This window comes from Lonchura striata, chromosome 3, assembly GCF_050655825.1.
Source record: "Lonchura striata isolate lonStrDom1 chromosome 3, ASM5065582v1, whole genome shotgun sequence".
In the NCBI taxonomy this organism is placed as follows: domain Eukaryota; kingdom Metazoa; phylum Chordata; class Aves; order Passeriformes; family Estrildidae; genus Lonchura; species Lonchura striata.
The window spans coordinates 61,008,824-61,025,480 of NC_140705.1; the positions used below are offsets into that span (position 1 = coordinate 61,008,824).

The 16,657-nt window shown below is 41.0% G+C and overlaps 1 protein-coding gene across 8 annotated transcripts in view; it reads right to left on the reverse strand.

Moving 5' to 3' along the window:
• The window catches only part of PHACTR2 (phosphatase and actin regulator 2), a 134,230-nt gene that overhangs the window by 45,043 nt on the left and 72,530 nt on the right, over positions 1-16,657 (reverse strand). For all 8 annotated transcript variants that reach the window (XR_014954271.1, XM_021540414.3, XM_021540419.3 and 5 more), the window contains one exon: positions 3,528-3,695. Coding sequence is in view for 7 of the 8 variants with exons in the window: in XM_021540414.3 (XP_021396089.2) it covers positions 3,528-3,695 (168 nt within the window). In the remaining variant the exon portion in view is untranslated. The remainder of the gene's footprint in view (positions 1-3,527; positions 3,696-16,657) is intronic.

Consider the following 16,657-nt stretch of genomic DNA (forward strand, 5'->3'; position numbering starts at 1 on the left):
CTATCAGCACGAATCTTTTCTGCAATATGTGTAAATAAGAATGTATATATCTATCTACATGAATATATATATATCAACATGTCTGTCATATATATAATATGTAGATATGTATTTATATATATAAAGGTGTCAAAAATATAAAATTTCAACATGAGCACCAGCACATTGTTTCTAATTTTAACCAATAATAAAATGTAAAGAAGAATTTCTCCACCTGTGTACAAGTATGTATTGAGATTTTTTTACAAACAGATCAGTCCTGACTGTGGGGGTAACTGGTTCTGAGTCCTTGCCTACTGAAGAAGGCTGAGGTGAGGCAGGCAGGAAGTGTCCAGTCTCATGATCCAGAAGAATCAGAAAATCCCAGGTAAAAATCCTTCCCCTGCTGAACTCAGCAGCAGATCTTGCCCTGACTTCAGGTGTAACCATCAGAAAGGATGTAAATTTATTGTATTGTATGCAGCCCTCATTTACTCCAGTAAATCTTACTCCTCTTCACAAATATTTGCTGTTTTGCCCAATACAAATAATAATAACACTAATAATGGGAACAGTTTACCTCAAAAAGCAGCTTCTCTCTCTTCCCCCCGCCCCTTCTTCATCTCCACAAAAAAGATTGCTTAGTGATGGTCAGCAGCTGCAAACCTCAGGCACTCTTAAAACCCATTCTTAGACTCAAAGAGTGCTGTGAGATTCTGGACATTCTCCAGTACTTAGTTTTGTTCTTCTAAGAGAAACTTGAGAGAATTCTGATTATTAATTTTTCTCTGACCTAGTAAGAACTAAAATTGCTGTATATACCTCTGCAGTGAAGCTTTGAAGTGGCATCTACTTTGTGCCAAGACACAAACTGCTGTCTTTTCCTTTGCAGCAAAACATTGCAGAGGAGAGAAACCCTTGAGATGATGGCATTTTATGTTTATCTGTCCTTTATTTTGAAAGCCCTCTAGGCAAAAAGCATACAGCCAGTGCCCAAAGAACAGACTTTCTGAGATGGAGTATGGAAAACACGTTGCTAAAGTGAAAAATTCCAACCATCATTCCCACATTGGCACTGATACTAACATTTAACCATCCCCCCTTTTTTGATGCTTGTGGTATTTGCTTTTTATGAACATCTTCCAGCTTCTCCTAAGACAAAATGTGCTCCATGGTATACACGTCCTGGCAAGACTGTAGCAAGAACCTATTTCAAAAAGCCTACTGAAAGTATTGAGAGTTCTTTCCAATAGCCCACACTCTGTCTTAGAAGAAACCCTTTCTCCATCTGCATGTGGATTTACCACGCTGAAGCCCTGTTAAGAGAACTGGCAATAAATGAGGATCATTGTGCTCTCTCCCATGATCCCAGGCCAGGAAATGGGCTTCCTGCATGTAAGAGGCAGGCACACAGACAGCCCCCACTTGGTAATGAAAATACACTTCTGACTGAGTAGTGTGAGTAAGAGGATATCCTGTAGGATTTTGATTTTGAATGGACATCTTCCCATTTCCTTCTCAAGTCAGATAAGCAAGTTTCTTCTGCCATGTCACTAAGCAAGTAACAAGGGGCAGCCTGCCACGTCAATGTGTCTTCTCAGTCTTCATTGGTCCTGGGTCTATTTCCTCAAGAAATATGGGGAATATTATTTTTATTAATCTACAAAATTACCATCTAAGGCAGGATGAATGCAGTTCAAACTACCGCTCAATTCAAGTTCCAGCCTTACATGAAGCACATACACAAACATAAGGGATCCCATGCACAGTTCAAAAGCAAATCAGTGTCTTGAGGGACCACAACATCATGAACAAGATGAGCAAATTAAGTAGAATGAGTATCTAAAGAGGCACTTTTGAAAATATTGACCTTAATTTCTTTGTGCTTCATTTCCTGGTTTTGTAAAAGAAATATGAACACACACTTTGCCTTGGTATTATAAGAATTGATGCATCATGCTTGCAAGACTGGATTCAGGCCCTTGGAAGAAAGACAGTACAACATAAGAAATGCTATCTTTAACATGTATTTACCAGATCTTAGTTTTTTTTAAAATAATTTTTAAATGATACATGCATTATTTTTAATGGCATAATAGTTTAACACATGCTAATAGGTTGTGAAAGTTCAGGGAATTTCTTCATATACAGCTTATGAACGGTCATTACTCTGAAGAACTCATTGCATATAAAATCACATACCTGTCCATGAGAAGCTGCACAACATTCAGGAGTCATTAACCAGAAATAACTTTACTTTAGCAATACAATAAAAGTACTGGGAAAGCTGAAGGAAACGGGAAGCAATGAAGGAGATATCAGACTGAGGGGATATTTTTTTTATTGCAGTAGCAGAAGAAATTGTGGGGGCTTTGTTACAGGGTATGTGGGAAAATCAAAAAAAAAAAAAAGGAAAAAGGAGAGAAAGAAGGATTTGAAGAGCTCAGAAATCTGTTCAAAACTTCAGCTGGCATCTGGAGTGATGAAGACACCAGAGAAAATGGCTTCCTTTTCCTTTTTATGTAAAAACAAGTTTTAGAAGTTTCACTGTCAAACCATAGAGCTCCTTGCTGTAACTGCCAGGGGTTGCCGTGTAAGGGTGGGGTTTAAAATGTACTTCTGAGTTATGGAGTGCCTCCTGAAAACACTGTAGGAGACTAGTGTTGGTTTTATTGCCTACAGCCTTGGAAGACAGTAGACAGAGATTCATTTTGCACTGTGGCAATGAATCTAAAGAGCTCACAGAAGCTCACTGGACTCTAATTAGACTCAAGTTTAGGAAACCACAATATCAAATGTTTGAATCCCAAACCAGAAGTTTGGGATTTTTGTAGGAAAGTTTGGCTAGAGCGGTGACACAAAGACACACACACACACATATATATGCAGGGTGGTATTCAGTTCTGTAAACATGGAGTCTAGAGCCACCTCAGATGCCCCAGGGTTTTGGAGCTGTCTGCACAGGGATGACAAATATGATACCAAACCTTCTGTGAGGGCAGTCAGAACACCCCAGAGCATCTCAGGTGGCCCCAAACAATCATGTTTGGCTTACTAAATCCCAGCCTTTAATATTCCACTTTTTCAGACAGAATATAATTCAATCACAGCATTTGATTTCAGACCAACCTTCAGCCTTGTCAGTGGGGAAGTGAAGGGATAGAGCAGCCTCTTTGAAGGTGGGGGCTGCAGAGCTGATCCCCATTCTTCTGCTGGGCATGGTGACATCTGCTTCTCCCTCAAACTCCTGTCCCCATGAAGGCAAGGTTTGTTTGATAATTCAACTCACTGACTACCAGGAGGACTGAGAGATTTTCCAATATCTTTAAGGATATGTATAGTAAACAAATCAGCTGTGTATTTTAGGGGATAGGTTCAAAACAAAGCTGAACGAGGTTCAGTTTTTCCAAGGATCAAACTGTTTTTCTGTATGTCAAATACTGTGCCTAAATCATCCTTGCCATCTAACAAGTTCAAAGAGCTTTTTAAATATTACGTTGCAAAACCGTCACAGTTTTCTATTTGCCACCAAAGGACCAGAGACATACCTGCTGATGTTTCTCTGAATTTGTCACTGGTCTTCTTCTTCCGCCATTTCCAAGGTTTAAAGATTTTGCCGATGTTGGAGAGTTTGCCCTTCCTCTTGAAGGGGGGAGTTTGGGATCCTGGGGCTGGTCCATCTGAGTTAGCAATTGAAGCCTTGTCCAAACCATCAACTGTATAAAGAAAAGAAATAAAAATAACTGAAGGATGGAAAATGAAATAATACTCAACAGCTAGACTCCTCCACTACCAGATTGCAACAGGCTGTGTGTGCACCAACATGGATTTTTCCTGTTCCAGAAGGCAGCCCTGGGCTTCAGTGCTTCTCAGCACCACAACTGCAGCTGTCCAGGACCTGCATCTCATGATGCTCATTTGGCGTATTTGCACAGTCCAGTGGTTTTCTATCACTACAGGAGAATTTCTTCCAACATATGTTTGGGTGAGTTTTTCCCAATCTGTGGTATAGTTGAATAACTAGCTATCACCACATAGAAAACAAAACCCTTGCAATGTGAAAACATAAACTGTTTCTTTTGCATAAAATTAATCCTTTCTTAAACAAACTCTAAAGATAATTGTTCTGGCAGTGGAATGGGAACAGGTCTGTTTGATATCCCTGGTAATCAGTCCTTCCCAGCACAACCTGCCATGAGTCAGGCTTCTTACTAACAAAGCATATTTAACAATAAGCTTTTGAACTGGAGCCAAAACTTAAAGAAGGATTTATTTCTGCAAAAACATATTGAATTATATGAAAGCAAATATCTAGCAAACTCTATGAGTTTTGTGAATGAATTAAAACTCATCCCACAACATGCTGCAGCATCCAGCTAAAATAAACTACCCTGAGAAATCTACAATTATTATTTCTATTTAAGAATTAAGGTTTCTTAAAGCTTTCCATTTGTAGTCCTGCAAACACTTCCAACGTGCAGAATTTTACTCCTATGAGCAATGAAGTAACTGCCATTACTTAGAGACACAAAATTAATCATGGGCTGTTTGTGGCCTATAGGCTCTATAATTGCTTTCATTCATCTAAACATTCTAATTATAACCAGTTTGGAATAGAGTTGATGCCACTCTGAACAGTAGTAATGATAATCATAGATCACTAAATCAGAAATGCTATTCAAAGAAAGAAATATCAATGTCCCCATTTTACAAACGGAAAATATGAGGCACATAATTGTTAAGTGCTTAATTTTATGTTTGCCAAATAGCTTCCTGAATCCTGGTTCTGTGACCTAGCTGCTAAAAAGATACATATTCAGCCACATAATATCATGGTGCAATCTTATTATTCTGTTTCTTAGACAAATTACATGTAATGAGTCCTATATTTATCCTAGGCTTTAGATTGATCCTGGATGCTAAAAAAAAAAAATCTTTTCTGTGAGAAAGCTGATGTAATGCAAACAGAGTCCAAGAAACTTTATTTCAAAGGTTTTTAAATACAGTACTGACAAGAAAGATTCATTGTATAACTTAATTGAAGTCTATGAAGCTAAAACTACTGATAAATATTCTCATCTGTGTGCCCTGGAGAACAAGGTGAATCTTAAGAGAGATTTAAAATGAGACTGCCTTAAAATTAAACAGCTATCCCTGAAAAGCCAGGTGGGGGGGGGGGGGATGAGAAGATCACCAAAGGCAGTGAGCACTGCAGAGAGGCACAGGGCAGCACAAGGAGCCCTGCAGGGGTGCTTTGCCTGAAATTAGGGACTACACTTTTGTCCAGGCTTAACAGGCACTGCCTATGGAGTGCAGACCCCTATGGAAGGCAGAAGCCTCTGCCTGAAACTGTGGATCTAAGGGAGAATCACAGTTATTTGGAGTGTATGTACAACAACAAGAGAGCAAAATTTATCTTTGTATTTTCAGATGACCTAAGAAGGGATGAAGGCCACAGTTTGCAGCCAGGAAAAGCCAGGTTAGAGGTAAGGAAAACACAACCAGGAGTTGGGTAGTGCAGCACTGGAACATGTCCTGGGAGGATTAAAAGGCTCAGCCAGGCAAACCTACAAAGCTACTTGTGGGCTGACCTCACCTATTGTCAGGAACAGTCCTGCTCCAAGTACCCCCCCGAGTCCCTCCCTCAAGATTCCCATGGTGCTACAGGATGCACAAACACATGGTTTCTCTGTGAAATCAGCACTAGTAAATCCAAATACTCAGAATTGAAGTCATTAGGAAAAGAGACCAGGATCTGTTGGCTGTAGAGTTCTGTCCTGGAACAGGAGCCAGACAATATCTCACTGGCAGAAGCAGTGAGATACCAGTGAGATACCAGGAGTGAGAAGCTATCCACCCTTGAGGACAAAACCCATGTTGTTCTCTCCAGTGGCTCAGAAAGGCTGTGCTACTGGTGTGAAGAGCCTGCATCCTGCTGACAGACAGCATGGTCTTACAAGCACTAGAATGCTGATCTTTTCAAATGCTCCCGAGTCATGGAATACAGTCTATTGCTATTACTAAGACCACCACTTTCACAGAAACCTCATCTAGATTTTTTTTCTCTGTGCCTAGCAGCAGAAATGGAGGAGAATTAGAGCTCCAATAGCTCCCTACAAAGAAATACAGATTTGTATTGATCCCTGTTCTGCCCTCTGCTGAAAACTGGTAACTCCAAAATAATCATGCTCATCCTAGCCAAAGACATCTGTCTGCTTCAAACTGAGCAAATACATGAAATTCATGGAAAATAATTCTATTCAGGAAGACTGAAACTTTTGAAAACAAATGTCAACATTAACTCCTTCTGACAATAAAAGGCAAGGATTTATCTAGTGAGTTCAAAAAGTGTTCAAAATAGGGAATTTACTAATCCATTGACCTTGTACCAACTCCCTCATTTGAAATATGTATTTGAAAAGAAGGGATAAGCATAGCCAGATATCACAGGCTAACTTCAGAAATAATCTAAGATAAAGTAATATGTCTAGAAAAAGGAATTTGTTTATATTCCAAAGCACATATATCTATACATATATATTCACAAGCTAGCACATTTTATCAATTAATAAGCTATTTAGAAAAAAAACAATTTAGAAAAAACAGTTTCAGCAATGACATTTCAGAGCATTTATGGAAAGATCCTTACAAAAGTTATTACTCCTCTTGTTTGAAACATTCCACAGGAAACTGATGCTTCAGATGCACACTATTTGTTTTATAGGTCATGCACTACTTAAGAATAAAGCGGTGTGTTTTTCACCTCAGAGAACTTCTCTACCTTCTATTAATCATTGTTAACATTACACATATTCACTGAGGGGAAAAGAAACATCTTAGCTTTCTGAGGTTTAGAGGAGCTTGCTGACTTGTGTTACTCTTTTATCTGTATACGCAGTGCCTTGAAGTCCTGCCTTCTTCAAAAAGCCAGTGAGTCACTTCATTGCCTTCAAGTAAACATTATTAATAAGTCTGACACTAGGACATCCGGCTATAGTACCTGCATAGTTTACGTGACCATATTCCAGTCCTTTGCCCTAGGGGAAGATTTTCCAGCTGCAGGATCAGCTGCGTGCACAAGAAGGACAAGAAGTGAGGATATGAATCCTGCAGGTCAATGTCACACGATGAGATCTTGCTGCAGAAGGCCAACAACAAGGCTAGCGGAGACACCTCAAAGCCAAATCGTGCCACATGGGCCATCACTCAGATGAAACGTACAAAAAGGACAGCCTCTCCTCAAGCTTGTGGGCAGCCAGAGAAAATTAGATCAGTCTGTGGATGACCCTGACTTTCCTACAAATGCTTAGAGATGACTGAACATGTCTTATCCCAGGAAGGCTACTTGCAATAAGCAGTGCTGATCTCTGTAGCTGCTGAAGGAAAAATTTTACTGCTGTGAATGATCTCCAGAGATGCTGTGTGGCTCAGGCGGGTGTGTGAAATCATCACAGTTTTCCCAGGGCATGGTACACTTCAACACTAAGATGTCAGCACTGGCACACGCTAATGCTTTCTTCAGATAAGAGCTTACAACTAACTTTATAAGAGCAAAATGCAACAGAAGAGCGACCCACCAGATCATTTCAAGCAAGTCTAATATCAATTATTGTGAACTAAACAGTGTGTTGCTCCTGGTTGCAGGCCTTGTGATTGATATGCAGCAAGACCATTTTTTAAAAGCTTTGACTTAAAGAAATTCATGATCAAAAGAAAAGAGGACTATATTTATAGCATTAGATGTTCTGTATTTTTTACTTCTGGATATTTTTTCTCTTGGCAGTGAAAATGAAAACCCAGCAGAAGAACCTAACCTGCATTCCCCTCACCAGCACCTTTCTACACAACTGATCTAATCCAATCCTGCTGGAGTATTGGTAGATATATAAGGGATTCTTTCTCACATCAGGGCTGTTAAGTATAAAATGGTACCAGCAGAATGTCAAATTCTCTTCTTTCCCTACCATGCTGCACCTTTCATGTCACAATCCTCTCTCTGTCACCCACATCAACAAAGGCTTAGCCACCTGTACTGCAACTCTGGATCCTTGTCATACAGCAAGGTTAACAGTGGCAAGGTGAAGGAAAAGTCCTCCTCCTATAGCTGCAACATAACCAAGAGGGGAAAAGGCACAGAATCAAGTGCCCCGCTGATATCAAGGCACTGAGGTAGCACTGGTGCCTAATATTTCACTAGCAATAATTCTCTTGCAGTATTGCCATGGCATCACCACATCACTCTTAAAGCATGTGAGAAAAACCTTTTCATCCTGTCAGAATACAGGTAACTCAGGGTATTGCCACAGCTAATAATGAATGAATCAAGAAATGCAGCAGAAGATGACTTGGCCCCAGTTCAGAGTTGCCTTACATGTGGATTTGGATGCAATTTCTGTGCTTATTAACCACCAGTTAGCTAGTACAGTTATTTTTTTTCTTCCTCCCACTGCAGCCTGCTGCCTTGCAGGGATGTGCTGCAAAAGTCATCTTGGTTTATTGAGACCTCAAAACCTCTTCTGACAACAATATGATTTTCTATACTGCCTTTCCAGAGGGCACAGAGTTGGAAATCATGGTTTTTATGCCAGCAAAATGAACATGTTTTTGCAGCTGCCTATTATCCCCAATTAGCAGTAAGTCATCAACTTACTATAGAATATAAGCTGCTTATTCCTCGAGCTTACTGGCAAACTTCAACACGCTGCATGATAAAAGGTTTGACGTAGTCACTAAAAATCAGAAGTAATTTTGACACTATAAATGTCATTTTCAGTAAGTATCTCAAATTACTATTTTTCCTGACCCAAACCAGATGGAATTATTTTTCTCTCTCACATTTTTGTTTTGTGGGTGTTTTTGTTTTCTTTTGTTTTTTGTTGTTGTTGATTTCTTTTAACCTACTTGGAAGGGGAAAAATATAAAGCTAATCCATGGTGGATAACCTGGTAAATGGGAGAGATATAATCTACCTCCAGGCAGCACAATGAATTGGCATCTGCATGCTTTTGCCTTGCCATACATCTGGAGTTTAACTCTGGAGAAACTCTGTCATGAGCTAATTGACTTGATTGTGTTTTAATTAAATGAAAGGAAAAAGCTAAAGTTCAAATGTGGGCGGCAGAGTGGTAGTTTCCATATGGAATGCCAATATTGCCAAATGTTAATTGGAACTCCCACTGGCAATCAGCTACACAGGCTGGGTAGTGGCTACTTCATAGGGATGCTGGCTACTGCCCTAGAAGAGCCAGAGGGAATCCTTGCATGATAACCACAGCAGGGATGAAGACAATGGCCTGAATACCTCCAGGTTTCTACATGGATAGACACACAAATGCCTCTGGGGTTGTTGGAATCACACTTGGATCAGCAGTGCCAAAGTCCAGAAAGGGCTTAAAGTCTGAACTTTGCAACTCCCACTGCTTCCACAAGCAAAATGTTACCTTGCTGCAGAAAGTCAAACCCAGCAACAGTGGAAAATTCAGCTCAAAAGACCACATTCTGTTCTGCCTGTGATGAACCTCTCCCTAAGCTCTGCAAAAAAGCACAGGTACTTCAAAGGAAAAGAGGGAAGCATGTGCTTCCCTGAAAGTCACAGCATGGATGCTCAGGGCTCCATGTTTCAGAGAGCCATGTGGCTCAGAGGGATGCTCAGCCACACTGTTCTCTTCTGCAGTGTGCAGAGAAGAAATATAACCAGAGTCACAAACAATGATGTATTTATTCTAGTTCTCACTTTCTTAGCTGTACACCTGGGATTAACTGGCTGAAAGCCTGGAAAAGCTTATTTAGCTATCCGTCTCCTAGGTAGAATGCCCTAGTCCTACAAGACCATGATCCTCAGCAAGCAAACAGGAGACCTGACCTGGGCTTCCTACTAATTACACAAGAAACAGGACATAAAACAGGGTTAACTTTAGGGCTTGACATGTTCTTGCTGCATTACTAGGGCAAAATGAAAAAAAATGTTGCATTGACCTCAACTTAAGTGCTGTTGCACTGTTCTTTTGTCAGGTTATGGGTTATAATTACCACAGATCATCTCTTGCTAGTGCATCCCAATTGCAGATAACACACTTATAACCTCCAGCTTCAGCATTACTTCACAATATAGCTTTCACTCCCACGGGGTTAATTCTACAGGGAAAAAAAGCAAAGTTATGATTGTAAGACACTCTATAGAGACACTAAAAATATCAGAGGCAACACAGACAGTCAGGGCTACCCAGCCTCACTGAATTACACTTCCCATGCAGGAACTTCATGGTTCAGAGCTCATCTGCTCTAGCTACACTGGCATCTGAGCTGTGTTCTACAGCGCATTGAGCACTGCAGGCAGACCTCTATAATCACACCACCTCTCTTCACTCTTTCTTATGTCAAAACACATCAGGGATTCTCTTAAGACCTGAAAAAAATAATAAAGAGCTGACCTATGCTTGCAATAGTCCCACAAACATGTGTTTGTAAATCACTGACATTTTCGCAACATACAGTCCTTATTGGAACAACTACACAAATTATTCCTCCTCTTCAATAAAATGCTTAACTTCCACACTTCCAGCTTCCTGAAGAAGGAACAAGCAAATGCTCTCAGCCATCCTGTTATACAGGTTTGAAAGCAATCTGGCCAAAAACCTTCTTGCTACCTCCTCTCTCACCCTGGACACAGCTGGCTCCAAACAGAAGGAAAGGGATCATAGGTTTAATGCAGGTTGCTTATTCTTTCTTCTTCAACTCCAATACTTGAGAAAAAAAATCAGCAAATGGAAAGTTTCCAGACAGTTACATTTTCCAGATATAAGAAACATCATATCAAAGGTCAAAGCAACTCTTCCACAAAAACGGGGGGGGGGGAAATTCCAGGCACAATAACAGAGATGTGGGGGGACAGAAAAAACAATGACAACTAAAACCATTGTACATAAAAGAGGAACGTAACTATTTTGAACAACTGAATTGCTAATTGAAAAGTAATGTTTCTTGTGTCTGAAAATTAAAGAATAAATCTCCTGGGAGTACAACAGTGTATATTTCTATTTATAGTTTAAATTCTTTTTGGATGATTTTGTAATTTCACCTAAGAGTAAGCTGCATGTACTCATCTTATTAAATTTGGTATGATGTTTTAAAACATCACATCTAAAAAACCAGAACTGCAAAACTGGAAATACTTCTTTACTGACTTTTCTTGGCATAGCCTTATTATGGGGAAGAAATATAACTGTAATAAATTTACAATGAATCTTTTTAGCTGCAGGCAAGTAGTAAATCTCCACAGCAGACATTAGCTAGAAGTGTGAAAATAAACTGAAGCACCTGTGGCCCCTCTCCTGTGTAGTGACAAAGAGGAATTAAAAGCTACCACCTTTTCAGTAGTGCATTATACTGATTCTGAGATAAAACTGGGTGAGGAGAGTCACAGGGAAGCCTTTGGCCCTGGTTTCTACCACCCTAATTAGCAGCAATTGACTCTCCATCTGTCCCAAACAGGCCAGGGGCCCCTGGATGGCTGGTTTTAGTAGCAGCACCTGCTGAGGCAAGGCAAGGTGAGGGAGGATCCCCAGTGCCAGCTGACTGACAGGAAAGATGGTGTGGTAGGTATGCCACACCCTCAGGTGGCCCTGGCTACTCAATGTCCACTCTTGAGTCAAAAACCTAGCAAAAGAGTAAAAGCATGGCCAAAGTTCCTCTCCTCTCCACTCCCTCAGCAAGCCCGAGGCTGTCACAGGTCTCAGTTGGTTCCTCTGGAGGTGTCCATCATCCTAAAGGAGATGCTGTAGGATGTTAGAAGATTATTCTGCTAACTCCCCTACACTGCATCACTGGCTCAAGGACTCACTGCTGATCCCTCTCCAGTGCCTTTCAGCCATACCTCTGACACACCTAGCAAGACAGAAGCATTTCCCTGCAGATCTCTGCCTGTGTTCCCAGGAGGCATCACCAATGCAGGCAGAGGCAGCACACAGGTACAGCTTCACAGAGATGCTGTCCACACTAATGGGCTTCCAGTGATCTCAGCCTGTGTTTTTGGTGCAAAAACAACTTTTTCACTAGTTTTGTTTGTACCGATTGCATTTGCCTTTTTAAATTGTTATCTAGTTTTCTCCTAGTAAAGAATTGTTACTCCTATTCCCATATCTTTGCCTGAGAGCCTTTTAATTTAAAAATCCTAGTAAATCGGAGGGAGGGGGTTTACCTTTTCCATTGCACAGGAGGCTTTTTGCCCTCCTTCACAGACTCCTGTGTTGTCGAACCAAGACAGCACCACCACAACAGGAACCTTAGATGAGCCACCAGCCATGATGGTGACCATTTGTAAGGCTGCATGTTATCACTGCACTGAGACAAAACAGCCTTTTGTCTGGGCTTCTAAAATTGAGTCAGCTCCTACTCCTGAGCTGGAGAATGTACCATTGAGCTGGGGCAAGAACAGAACAGGAGTGAAGGGAAGAGCAGTCTGTGAAGAAAGGGAAGGCATCTGCCAGGAAGTGATCACCTGAGCTCACTGCCAACAGGTGTGAGAGATGCTCTGATGCCTTCACCACATCCAGTGCTGAAGCAGTGACCACCTGAAGTGCTAACATCATCAGCTGTTTACCTCTCTGGTATGAAAAAGGTGGGGAACCCACTCCAACTCATTCCAGACCATCCAGTGCCCTTGCCAAACACAATTATGTGTGAATATTACATTTGTTTTTTCCTTTATCATTACTACCTTTAGCCAAATCTTTCACAATTAGCATATTTATATATCTGAAAGCAGGTTTGGTTTTGTGGGCTCCCATCCCAATGCTTCCCCACTCCTAAGTACTATGACAAGGAGTTCCTGATCTATGAATAACAGAACATTTATATACCCAAAACCTTAGGAACAATTGGATCAGTCATGTAATTAAATGCCTGGAACAGGACAGCCCAGAGCTCATTGTGCTGCCTTTCAAGAGCACCATTTTCTTCTATACTGGCACCACTTCAACACCTTTTTTTCTAGTACAGGAAACAGCATACTGCACTTGTCCAAATGTGTGCAAGTCAACCTCAAAGCAAATATTCTCTTTATGTGACCTTGCTGGCCTCAGAACCCTGCCAGGGAGGTCAAGAACACTTTTAAACCCAACCAACAGATTTCTGATTGTTGCTGTCATTGCAAATATTTGTACAGGCTTTTAGCTCTGCTGTCTTTGTAGAAAGAAGTGTGTTTATTTTTAAGTTCAGTTTTTAGCTGCCTTTAAAATGCTCATCTTTGTTGCTAGATACCAGCTTGAATAAAAAATAATAGTGAAACTCTAAAATACTCAGAACAATCTATTAATGATTAAAGTCTTCTTAGTCAAAATAATAATTTTCCAACTCTAAAACCACAGCCTTTAAAAAGAATTCATGTCACTCTGTATATATAATATAATTCTTAACACAGTTGAAGTTATCTTCTTTGCTATGAGGAAAAGGGAGCTGCCAAGTTGCAGCTGACTTTTATTCTGCATCATGTTTCATTACCCTCTTCATCCCCAGCCACACAGCAAACAGCTGTTTTATTCCCTGTAACTTGTTCTTTCTAGGGCCAAGGTGGGGAAAATCTGATACATAGGTGGGCACAAGCTGATACATATTTGTCAGCTCAGCTGCCCTGCTCAGAGCAGCACGTTCATGCCACAGGACAAGTCTCTGCAACCGTGGTGGGATTCAGTTTTACTTTAAAAACCATTATGTTCCCTTTCCTACACAATCAAGAAACAGTAATTCCATCAGAAAAGGTGATGGCACTATAGTAAAACCCAGTGGAATTGTAGTACCATGTTCACGAAAGTTTGAGGCTGTATTCATACATATTTTTTTAACCTCAGTCTTTCTATGGAGTCAGTGTTTGCGGAAGTGAGGCGCTGGCAATAAAAAAAACTTTAGTTGGAACAAATTACAAATGAGAAAGCTGCTGCCCTCCAGCTGATTGCGCTGGGATGCTGGGCTGGAGCCTGCCCTGCTCACGGCTGGCCCTGGGGCTGCAGGTGCCTGTCACTTGTGGAGGCAGGGCTGGAAACCAGGATCCCACCTCCCTGCGGGAGCGCCAGCAGCACTCTCCTTGGAGATCCAGGCACCAGTCCAGGACAAAGCAGAGCATCAAGTACTCCTGGGAGGGAAAGGGGCTAAAGAAAGGGGCTTGTTGAAGCTTCGGGTGGGGAGATGTCATCTTGTTGTCAGAGAAGGCACTGAGAATATATTTTGCTCTCCCAGAAGATTCTTCCCGTAGGGGAAAACAACTATTCTGCAAGAGCACCATCAACATGGCAGATACATAATTGATACCTTCATTTCCCCACTTGCTTGTTCCTGATGTGTTCGAGGCCCCCACTTCTCTGCTCTCTGTTAATAATGAATGACCATTATCACAGTGCTTAAAGAGGGCTGGCCATAGATCAGAACCTCTTTGTTTAAAGAGTGGTATGGATGAGCACCAAAAAAACCATTCTTGTTTCAGCTTCAAGTATGAAATGAGAGACAATAGCTTGAGCAACAGATTTCTGATTTTCATTGACACTGTTGCATTAAAAAAATAATTAGCTATCCACAAGCCCCTATGAGTTTGTTTGCCAGCATGTCCCTCTCTTTCTCATTCAAACACTGGCATTTTAAGTAATCATAAAATACATCTTTGCTGTCTGTAGGCTAAAACAAAATGCCAACTTCAACTTTTATGTGCCAGCTTAAACGGAACTGCTTTAGGTGGAGCTGGATGAGCATCCCTTGAGCTGGAAAGCAAGGACCAGCAGAAAAAATTACCAGACCCCATCTCCTCCCCACCAGTGCCTTCCAGCACTACACTACCATATGGCCTAATATAGTCATTCAATACTTAGCTTCAGCACACAGAGTTTCAAAGGGCACCAGAAGAAATGCCTGTTTGCCTGTCAGGGCACCTGAGCCCACCCAATTACTCCACCATGCATCAATACATTGCTGTGCAGGAAAATCATTCATTTTTCTAAGTAGAATTAGCAGTCATCATAGCCCAGTGAAACATTTTAAGCCTTCCAATTACCATTAAGATGCATTCAGGCTGATTGTGAATCAGATAATAAATTGATTTTTTTTACTTTGTACAAAACCCAATACAGACAACAAGAAAAATTTAGCCTATTTTAGCCAGATTAATGTGGACAGGAGTCACTCCAATGTATGGAATGACACGCTTCACTGTATTTTGTATTTTCTTTAAACCTTTAAAAAAATGTAGCTTTCATTTAAGAAATATCTTTATTACTCCTTATTTATTTAGAGGTAAACCAGGCTACATGACCCTTGAGTAATTACAAGCCAGCATACAAAACACTGATGGATTACTTTAAAAAATGAATTAAACAGAAGCTGTTCTTGCAATTATCAAGTTTCTTTAATTTTATGATTATGAGTGCCATGACCTTGTTGATACAGATGCATTGAGCACAACATCTTTACCATGTGCTTAGAAGTGCCATAATAAGAACTTGATTAAAATAAAAGAGGTAGTGCAAAAAAAAACCCAAATATGACTGGCAAGCCCTGGACTTATTGCTAGCAACTCCAAGCAGCACTGGAAATTCCAAACCCTTGCAAATAGAGTATGTACAGCATCAGTCTTCACCAAATTCATCTTAGGCATTATTTAAGCTCTCCAAAGCTTTCTTTTTTAAACTACTACCAAATGTTTTCCTAGAGAGGGAACACTGTGTGACAGAGTGCTCGTCTGTTTCCATCAGTCCCTGGGAAAGCGAGCCGTTCCTTAGGAAAGCCCACAGGAATACTTCAGAAATTCCTGCTTGCAATTTCTGCCTGACCCGACTGTTTCTCATCCTGGGCTTTCTGCAACTCACCCAGCAGCTGATGCACCCAACAGGGGAGAGAAAGGGCTAATTATCTGCTTAGTTAACAATGGATCAACACATGGACAAAGTGTCCCACAAAGGAAGGAGCAATCACTGTTTCCACTGGTGGCACTTCCACAGGGTCTCTCTCCGAGGGTTTGCCCAAAGGTGAGCAGTCCATCCTGGCAGGCAGGACTTGCCTGGGTCTCTCTTCTTCCCAGCCAGCAGACCCAAAATACCATCACTGTTGGGATCCAAGGAGGGAAGGGAAAGCAGAGATCCCACAGGTGATGGATGATCTTTTCCCCATGCCCAGTGGGCACAGAGGGAACACTGGAGAGCCCTGGAATGGCAAGCAGGAGTCAAACCCATTCCCTGAGCCCCTCTGCAAGGCACAGTGTCTTCACAGCCACTCCCCAGCACTACTTGCACTGTGTGGTTTGAAACCTGTTGAGCTCCAACCTCAGGGAGCAGAGGGCCTTCCTGCAATCTATGGCAATTTACCTCCCTCAGGAAATAACTCCTAAAAAATTCAATTCCATACTGAAAAAAACTGCCTTGTAACTCCATCTCCAGTGAAAAATGCTTTGTATAAGAACAGGTTTTGAAATAGAAAGGTTAATAATTATTCTTTAAAATAGCACCTTCAAGCAGCTTACAAATAAATGATGGCAACTTCGTTGAGCTTAGCAAGAAGCTGTGACATTCTGGAAATGAAAAGAAGTGATAAAGAGTTCATTCATTTTGCTTGCCTTGACAAAGGTTTACAATTCCCCCTAAACCTCCCTCCCACTCTTGCTAACATTCAAGTTCTTGGCACACATATTCAACATTTTTAGAAC